Source organism: Gobio gobio (assembly GCF_949357685.1).
Source record: "Gobio gobio genome assembly, chromosome: 12".
NCBI classification, from domain to species: Eukaryota; Metazoa; Chordata; class Actinopteri; order Cypriniformes; family Gobionidae; genus Gobio; species Gobio gobio.
Window position 1 is genome coordinate 53,052,643 of NC_137105.1, and position 10,704 is coordinate 53,063,346.

A 10,704-nucleotide genomic window follows, 5' to 3' on the forward strand; every position below is an offset into this window, starting at 1 on the left:
AGATAGATAGATAGATAGATAGATAGATAGATAGATAGATAGATAGATAGATAGATAGATAGATAGATAGATGGATGGGTGGATGGATGATGGATTGACGGATGGATGGATAGATGGAAGGATGGATGGATGGCTGGATGGATGGATGTATAGATGGATGGATGGATGGATGGAAGATGAATGTATGGATAGATATTGATTTAGAATATTTTAGATTGTGATATCATTTGTCATTCATTCAGGTAATGAAGTCGCACCTGTATAACCAGTCCGCTGTCATACCACACACACACACACACACACACCCTCGAGAAAGAGAAACAGTTAAAGCTCCTGTAAGACGTTGTAGTTTAGACTGTAAGGTGGTATCACATTTTTTAAATGTTTTTCAAATGTTATTATAAGGATCTGGCTCATGAATATCAATCAGGTCGCGTTGGCGTTACCTGGAAACCAGAATAAACCTCGCGCGCCTCTTCAGCGGTTGGCTCGGGCAGGTCACGTGTCGCGCAGCAGCGCAGAAACACCTGTGGAGAGAGAGGCGCTTTACCTGAGCGCGCGAGCTCCCGTCAGCTCCGGAGACACGCCGAGGAACTCACTCTGCCCGGGACTGAACTCACACTGCCCGGGGTCAGCGGGACAGAATGAAGGCATGGAGCCAGTGCTAGTGCTCGCGCTGTGGCTGCTCTCCAGAGGAGCGCCAGGTAAATCTCACCGTCTCTCAAACTCACTCACCTGGTGGATACTGCTCAGATATTTATATTAATGTCGCCTGTTCATTCTGTGATGGAGAGTCGAACCTATAAGTCTTATATAGGCATAGATATTATTAATATTTATAATACTAATTATATGATTAATAAAAGTAATGAAGGTTTGGAGCTTTTTCATGAATAACTGCATAAGACTTTCTGTCTCACAACTATGATTTTTAGTTGTGAGAGCCTATAAAGTCGTAATCATCTCGTAAAAGTTTATATTCCATGGCAGAAACAAGTTTATTATTCATGTAGTGATTTTTGATAGTGTTTATTATGATGTGCTGGGTTCTGTGGTCTTGAGACTCAGGAAGCAGATTGACCCGTGTGCCTCTTCCTGTGGTTTCATGAGTGTGATTTATTTCCACAATGCCTGAGCTGTGCTCCCGCTGTAGAAGACAGGAGTGTGTGCATGTGTTGCTGTGTGTGTGTATGATAATAATGTGAGGATATTCTGATGCAGTCTCACCTGAGCGTCTGCCCGAGCCGCAGAACGTCCACTTCTCCTCCATCAACCTGAGGAACGTGGTGAGGTGGACGCCCGGAGAAGGCTCTCCCAACGACACCATCTACTCTGTGGAGTATGCCAAGTGAGTCGAATAACACACACACACACACTCACACACACACACAACTTCACACTGAACGAGTGAACACACAGGGCTTATATATGCAGGGTCAGGAGACACAGCTGAGAGTCTGGGAAGGGGGTTATGGGTAATGCAGTCCATAACACAGACAGACGGAAAATATTTTTATATTTGATTTTATTTCAATTAAAGGTGCAGTGTGTAGTATTTATGAGGATCTATTGACAGAAATGCAATGTTTTCAGAGGAGTATAAAGACCTTACATTATGAAGCGTTATGTTTTTATTACATTAGAATGAGACGTTTCTATCTACACACACCGCGGGTCCCCTTATAGTGAAGCCGCCATTTTGTGCTGCCATTTTGTGCCGCCATTTTGTGCCGCCATACAGTAGCCCCGTCTAAAGGGACAAACTTCTCTACAGAGCGCTAGCTACTCTCTGCTGTCTCAGATGACCACATCTTTGTCCTGTGTCGGCCACCGTAGCATTTTGGGGGGTGAGCGGTGGCTGATTGTAATTCAGAAACTCACCACTAGGGCTGCAACAAACGATTATTTTAAAGCTACACTGTGTAACTTTTTTAGTTTATTCTTAGCTAAAAACACTTAGTACTTTCAAAAATATATGTTCTCATTAATGTATATTTACTTCTTTCAAGTAATAAAGTATTCTGGTAAGTTTATAATATGCCATTGTAAACACATACGGGTGAGGGTTCGAATGCCGGTCGCCATGTTGCCCCTCCATCTTGAAAGTACATTAGCCAAAGAGGGACATTCCTGTAAATTCAAGCTTTGCCTTTGGTGTTTTAACACTCGATGGCACCGTGTCTAATGTGGACGAGGTCGAACTGGAAGCCATGTTAATCTTGGACTAAATCAGCCACCGTAGAGATAAAACGAAATCGGAATTGAGAGGAACAGAAACTAATATTCACTGGATGGTCATATACCTTTACACCACTAGATGGAGGAAAATATCACACAGTGTAGCTTTAATAATCGATTAATCTAACGATTATTAGAACGATTAATTGACTTATCATCGATTATTGTCATTGCGTCGACGACTAATCAGAAAGTTTTGAACGATTATTCAGCTTTTTCAATTAGTTAAAACATTGAGTTATACATATTCTAACTATAATATATAAAAAAGAAAGTCACTTCAGCTTTTGAAATGGTTGTTTTAATGAACTTTGAGCCAAGTTCTCAGAACTCAAATCACACACACATGCTCTCTAAGCATTGTTTAAATATTCTGTTCGCTTTAAATTGAAAAAATAAATAATAATAAACAAAAATTAGCTGCATTACAGACTAATAGATGTTTGAATGTAAACATCTCTGGCAGCAGTATTAAGAGCTTCATCTGTAAAACAATAATAGGCCCTCTGCTTTTCTTAGAACTGAAACAGAAAAAGAGGACATTTACTTCAGGACACAAAGAATGGTAAAAATATTAATCTGCAAATGACATCGCAGACAAAATGACATAATATTAATCCCTTACATGACAATTGAGCTGACAGATTCTCATTCACCTTTTAATTAACAATATGAAAAAGTAACTGACATGATATTCGTCCTATCATCGCCTTTTGTAAGTCTTCACGCATATGGAACAAAATACAGGCTGAGACTATAATACCTAATAGTGTTATAATAATAAAAACAGTCCTGACTCCAAGCTCCATCAAACTTTATTCTATGCTAAATAAATCACCACATTACTGTAATTATATTATTATTGTTAATATTACAATTATTAGTAGTATTGCATTCTCTAATAGAGAGATGTACCGCTAGTTAGTTAGTTGTTTCCTCTTTAAGTGCTCCAACACGTTGTGCTCCCGTCAAAAGTTTGGCCTTGCGCGTCTCAATCAGCTCCTGGTTCAGAGGTCAGGGCAAGAGTCAATGGGCTGATCCCTGATCAGTGCCCTGACCTCTGAACCAGAGCTGATTGAGACGCAGCCTTAGTTTGAAGTTTTGTGAAACTTTCCCACATCTTGCTAGTTCAGATTAGTTTGCACTCTGTCATTTGCGCTGTTTTCTTCTACCGCAACATTTGTACGGGCTGCTTTACACTCTAGCGCTACAGCGGCGTAGTGGTCAGATCGTGATATTGCAGGCCCTTACATTAGGGCACATGAGATCAAACGACTACTCCACAACAAAGATATTTGTCGACAATTTTTTATTGTCGACGTCGACTAATCGTTTCAGCCCTACTCACCACTAGATGCCGCTAAAACTTACACACTGCACCTTTAACATCTATTTCAAGAAATAGAAATATTTTGTTTGTTTGGGTTAGCAGGAAAAGCCTTGCTTTGAATATATTCTGAATCCTGATCACGCAGACAGTGAAATTATGAGAAACCATCGGCTCATTTTGACCCAAGATTAATTTTTGAAAAAAAATGTGTTTGTCACATGAGCTTAGGGGCTTTTGTCGCACTTGAACCACGAATACACACAAAAAGTTTGTGTGGTTGAAATTTAAAAAAGTAACAAATCCTTCCTTCGCGGGTCAATTTGACCTCCTTCAGTACACATAGAAAAGCCTAGAAAAATGCTCAACATTAAAGTTAAATTTTACCAAATATTTATAATATATAAAAATGTCATAGAAATGTTATAATGTCTACATGTGTATCTGAATGCATACTGAAGATCAACTGACTTTAGGACCCAGCGAACAGTTCATCCGCTACATATAGTGTTCCGCTCCATTCCCTCAATTTTGTGTGTGTTCATATATATGATCTAAAGAGAATGATGAAGAAAGGAGAAGTTAGTGAAGACGTTAGTTGTCCAGATATATACTGACCCCCACAAAACCAATATTTACATAAACATAAATACAGCACATGATTGATCTTAAAGAGGCGATAAAAACAGCTCAAGCTAGAACAGAGAGGGATGAAGGAATAGTTCTGCTTTCCTGAAGCTGTAATGTGACATGAACTGTGATCCCGCAGATACGGCGATGCGCTGCAGAGCGGTGTTGGGCAGCTGCGGTGGAGGCGGGTGGAGCAGTGCAGCTCCATCACACAGAGCCAGTGTGACGTGTCTCAGGAGACCTTTGACCGGTGGGACGAGTACTTCGCCAGAGTCCGAGCCGTCAGCGCTCACACACAGTCCCTCTGGAGCGAGAGCACGGACAGATTCAACCCCATGGCCGACAGTGAGTGACCCATGAACTGAAAAACACTTCTGATCGTCTATCACCGCTTATTAAAGCCAGTACAAATAGAGTTTAGCTTGACACTGATTTGAATGCACACAGAGACATGTCATAAAATATAGCTGCATTTATGAGGCCAAGCCCAATATGGCCATGTTTGGACACTGTATTTTATTAGGAAATGTTTGAACATTGCACAGTTCACATGGTTCAATCCACTCAACTGATTCCCCAGGCTGCAGAGGAGAGCTTTCAGTGTGAGAATGAGCACACAAAGACATGTTAACCAGATTCACCCTCATTCACCATTCCCTACATTATCACTTCATTTGAAGGAGTGAATGAAAACGAGTGTGTGAAGTCGGACAGCGTTGTGTGTACATCAGCTGTACACTCGTTATTGCGGTGCGATGTGGGATAGAATGAGTGCACTTTATAACGTTCACTATGGTTTCGGACACCACTACAAAGTGCTGTCCCCTCCAAATAATGCCCTATTTCAGGTTATAGGGGGCGATTTCGGATTCAGCCCTTGATTACAGAGGAGAATTCAAACTACACGCGCGCGCGAGAGAGCGGTTTCAGCACGGAGCGCCGCAATGGGTTTAACAACGCTCGACACATGGATCATATATCAGATATAGACCGCAGCGAGCGCGTTTAAGTTTTTTATGGACATATTTCATATACTATAGTGCTCTAAACGTGAACCCGAAGCGTGTATGCGCACATATTTCATCACGTCTTCTTCAAATGAAATGTGCACTGATTTGGCTACACCGATACAACCATACGTCTGATCACGACCACGGTGGATTATTCTGCTATACAAAAGACAATGAATGATGTAAGTTAATAAATAAGCTGACAATTCAAAGAAGAATGGCCAAAAGTAACTGCTTTATTCTTTCTGTTAAACTGATGTGTCATTTGTTTAGAGAGTGCTCTTAAATGTATTGCAAATATCCGCGTTTCTCCCTCGTTTTGCCCGTTTGTTGACTTGTTGAACAAGATAAGATTTTTTAAATGCTTACGGTGCCCTCAACTCTGTTTTTTTTTCTCTCTCTGTGGTCATATTTTAATATTCATGTGCCTGTAATGAGTGTGTTGCAGGTCTGTGTTTTATTGGTTGTCTCTCCATAGCATCATTTTGTGGGGCTTTGCAAACCTGCATTAACTCTAGTGTGGAATTTTCCTACAATATTCACTCACCATGACAGTAAAATAGGGCATTCTAGTGAATCTACTGCAGTATTTTATCACCCGGTCATGCATAGGGGAAAAAATACTGTCATACACCGTGAAACCGATTTAATTTAGAAAAATACGGTGATATATATTTTTGGTCATACCGCCCAGCACTAACTGCAAAGCAAACACCGTTTGATCAGGAAGAGCTTCAGTGTTCCTGGACACGTTTTCCTTTCTTCTTGTGTAATAAAAGTTTAAAGTCATTTGAACTCAAATCATTATGTCCATGTAACTGGTGAGATAATGGACAGCCGGGCCGGCCGGTTATTATCACAGAATAGACTTTGAGTTCAGATCAGCCGTTTATTGTGTGGTGTATGAAATAGTTTCTAAGCTGCTGCAGTTTCAGTGTTTTCCCAGCAGTCAGAGAGAAATCTGAGCTCTCATGAGACAAAGACCTGAGCTTGTTTTACAGGCTGTAATCCTATAAATGCTCACGTTATGTTAGGAAACGGAAAGACAAATGCTTTAATCCACCTAACTAAATTGTTCCTCAATTAGTTCTCCAGAAACCCCGTCCAGCCCTGCAACACCCTTCAAGCGGAGGGAGAGTGGCCTGGAATGCTGCGACTCAGGAATGTTCTCTCTGGGGTGCAGCGTTAACAAGTCTTTGTGTGTACACTGCGCTGGCTCTTTCTCACGTTCACTCCTCAGCATGCTGTTTATATACATGCATATGGCTTGCCTTGATTACAGTAATCACAGGGCTGAACTCTGAGCCTCATAAAGGCCAATCATTGAGCTCATCAGTCTCTGTCCCGCAGCGGTTCTCGGAGCGCCGCTGGTGGAGCTGCACGTGCTGCAGAACTACATCAACATCACCATAAACGGGCCCTTCAGGTGGAGGACTAAGAGGATGAGGAAAGACAAGTCCCTCTGGGAGATCTTCCCAGACATGATCTACCACGTGTCTGTGTTCAACAGCAGGAGAAATCACACGGTTAGTGAAAATGACACTAACTCCACCCACGACTGCTGACTGACAAGGCCCTATTAGCATAGACTCCACCCATTACTGCTGACAAACTCGGCCCTATTAGCATAGACTCCACCCACGACTGCTGACAAACTCGGCCCTATTAGCATAGACACCACCCATGACTGCTGACTGACAAGGCCCTATTAGCATAGATTCCACCCTCGACTGCTGACAAACTCGGCCCAATTACCATAGACTCCACCCATGACTGCTGACAGACTCCACCCTATTACCATAAACTCCACCCACGACTGCTGACAAACTCGCCACTATTACCATAGACTCCACCCATGACTGCTGACAAACTCGACCCTATTACCATAGACTCCGCCCACGACTGCTGACAAACTCGCCACTATTACCATAGACTCCACCCACGACTGCTGACAAACTCGACCCTATTACCATAGACACCACCCATGACTGCTGACAAACTCGACCCTATTACCATAGACACCACCCATGACTGCTGACAAACTCGACCCTATTACCATAGACACCACCCATGACTGCTGACAAACTCGACCCTATTACCATAGACTCCGCCCACGACTGCTGACAAACTCGACCCTATTACCATAGACTCCGCCCACGACTGCTGACAAACTCGACCCTATTAGTATAGACTCCACCCACGACTGCTGACAAACTCGACCCTATTACCATAGACTCCGCCCACGACTGCTGACAAACTCGACCCTATTAGTATAGACTCCACCCATGACTGCTGACAAACTCGACCCTATTACCATAGACTCCACAAACGACTGCTGACAAACTCGACCCTATTACCATAGACTCCGCCCACGACTGCTGACAAACTCGACCCTATTACCATAGACACCACCCATGACTGCTGACAAACTCGACCCTATTACCATAGACTCCACCCACGACTGCTGACAAATCCGCCACTATTACCATAGACTCCACCCACGACTGCTGACAGACTCGCCACTATTAGCATAGACTCCACCCCACTATTAGCATAGACTCCACCCACGACTGCTGACAAACTCGCCACTATAGACTCCACCCATGACTGCTGACAAACTCGCCACTATTACCATAGACTCCGCCCACGACTGCTGACAAACTCGACCCTATTAGTATAGACTCCACCCACGACTGCTGACAAACTCGACCCTATTACCATAGACTCCGCCCACGACTGCTGACAAACTCGACCCTATTAGTATAGACTCCACCCATGACTGCTGACAAACTCGACCCTATTACCATAGACTCCACAAACGACTGCTGACAAACTCGACCCTATTACCATAGACTCCGCCCACGACTGCTGACAAACTCGACCCTATTACCATAGACACCACCCATGACTGCTGACAAACTCGACCCTATTACCATAGACTCCACCCACGACTGCTGACAAATTCGCCACTATTACCATAGACTCCACCCACGACTGCTGACAGACTCGCCACTATTAGCATAGACTCCACCCCACTATTAGCATAGACTCCACCCACGACTGCTGACAAACTCGCCACTATAGACTCCACCCATGACTGCTGACAAACTCGCCACTATTACCATAGACTCCACCCATGACTGCTGACAAACTCGCCACAATTACCATAGACTCCACCCAGTAGAATAGGTCAGAAAGGGGCATAATAGGTCGGAATTAAAGCAGTAATTAATGCATGTTGTTGTTTTCCCCCAGGATCACAGGCGTGTTGTGAGCAGGAGTGTGAGGGTGGGTCCTCTGGAGTTTTCCACAGAGGTCTGTGTGATGGTCTATGCTGAATCCCAGTCTCTCCCTCTGGCCTACAGACCCAGCGAGCCGCTGTGCGCACACACTCCCAAAGGTACCGCAGTGAACACACTCACAGATTCTGGAGTTTCACTTTCAGAATGAACAGGTTTGAGCAGTGTTTGATTGACATAAGTGACAGGTTGAGGAAACCTTTGCCCTTTATCAGTTTCTGCATACCATGACTGGAGCGGAGGTGTTTTCCCAGCGTGCTCTGAGCTGGACTTCCTCGTGCTTCAGGTGTGTGTGTGTGTGTGTGTGTAAGCTGATGGCGATGGTTTCTCTCCGCTGTAGATCCGTTCAGAGATCAGCTGCTGGCTGCCGTGCTGGGAGGAGTTCTGCCGTCTGCGCTGTGTGTGTGTGTGCTGGCTGTGCTCGCCGGCCTCATCCACTGCTACATCACTGACCACAGGCAGACCCTGCCCAAGAGCGCTGTAAGATCACACACACACCTGCACAACACACACACACACGCTATAGATAACAGTGTTTACTGACTGCAATCTCTCACAGAACTGAGGGCTTGTTTGACTTGGGCTCATATTTCTCATAACTACACAGAGAGAGATTTTATCCCACTGCTCATAAAACACTACTCAGGGTTGGGTTAGTATGAGAATGATTCCTGAAGGGTCATGTGACACTGAGGACTGGACTGCTTTGATCACAGGAATAAATGACACTGAACAGCTGATCTACACTGGAGGAATTTCTCACTGACTACATTCACATGGACAGCAGTAATCTAATTAAAGAGCTTATTCTGAATAAGACAATATTCTGATTAAGGTGTTTACATGAGTTGCTTTGAGAATATTCCGTTCATGTTCCTGTTTTACATGTTATAGAACATAACTTGATTAATGGTACGTCATTACGTCCCCATGCAACGCCCGGCGTCCAATCATAGCGCGACTTTTTTGAAGAGACACTGCCCATCTTGCCTCCTTCTTGACAGCCTACATTTCGTATAATAGCTTTGATTAATAATGAAAGGTTTCAAAATCGTGATTGTTTGGATTGTTTTTACACTGAGCTTCCCGACCGCTGTTGTAAGCAGACAATTATGAATCTGAGATTACAGATACAAACTTATTGTATTCTACTTTTACAATGAGCAGAATTATTACAACACAAAGAAAAATATATAGAGGAGCGTCAGAATGAGCAGTCAAGCACACACACACCAACCATAGCAACACGCCATGGCAACGACATCTCAGACTGACAGATACGTAAAAGATAAACGGGACATTTGAGCACTTTGTTACCGTTTTGAACACGATGTTATATTAATTATAATTCAAATTCTGTTTTATTTGTCACAATATTATTGATGATTGTTGAGAGGGGCACTTTTGGTAAATTTTCAAAAAGGTCAGGGGTTCGAGCCCCCAAAGGCACCCCCCCCCCCCTTACCTTAATCCGGTTAAAGCCATAATCAAATTAAACAAAAATCGAATTAAGACATGTGGAGTATGCCTATTTTAGTCGCATTATCAAATAATTTTCATCATTAATCAAAGCTATTATTCGAAATGTAGGCTGTCAAGAAGGAGGCAAGATGGGCAGTGTCTCTTCAAAAAAGTTGCGCTATGATTGGACGCCATTACATGACGTGCCATTAATCGAGTTATGTTCTATAACATGTAAAACGGGAACATGAACGGAATATTCTCAAAGCAACTCATGTAAACACCTTAATCAGAATATAGTCTTATTCAGAATAAGCTCAATAATTAGATTACTGCTGTCCATGGAAATGTTGTCAGTGACTACGTTTACATGGACAGCAGTAATCTAATTATTGACCTTACTCTGAATAAGGCAATAATCTGATTAAGGTGTTTACATGAGTTGCTTTTAGAATATTACGTTCATGTTCCCGTTTTACATGTTACAGAACATCGCTCGATTAATAGTACGTCATTACGTCCCCATGCCACGCTACGCTGTCCGTCGTCCAATCATAGCGCGACTTTCGTAGGTCTGTTCAAATCAATGGGCTCAGGCAACCCGCTGTAACTTTACCTGCGGGTGTCGCTGTTGGACAGTGTGACTTTATAAAAACGAGTGACTTTTATACTTTTTAATGTAATTATATATATATATATATATAGTTTTATTTTTTGTATATATTGTGTCTTTCAGTTT

General features: G+C 42.9%; 1 protein-coding gene across 1 annotated transcript in view; it reads left to right on the forward strand.

The window, feature by feature from the left end:
• Positions 1–525: 525 nt before the first annotated feature.
• The window catches only part of il20ra (interleukin 20 receptor, alpha), a 13,258-nt gene continuing 3,079 nt past the window's right edge, over positions 526–10,704 (forward strand). Inside the window, exons 1-6 of the mRNA XM_079830907.1 lie at positions 526–704; positions 1,222–1,348; positions 4,335–4,540; positions 6,556–6,731; positions 8,461–8,605; positions 8,845–8,984. Coding sequence (XP_079687033.1) covers positions 653–704; positions 1,222–1,348; positions 4,335–4,540; positions 6,556–6,731; positions 8,461–8,605; positions 8,845–8,984 — 846 coding nt within the window. The 5' untranslated portion in view covers positions 526–652. The remainder of the gene's footprint in view (positions 705–1,221; positions 1,349–4,334; positions 4,541–6,555; positions 6,732–8,460; positions 8,606–8,844; positions 8,985–10,704) is intronic.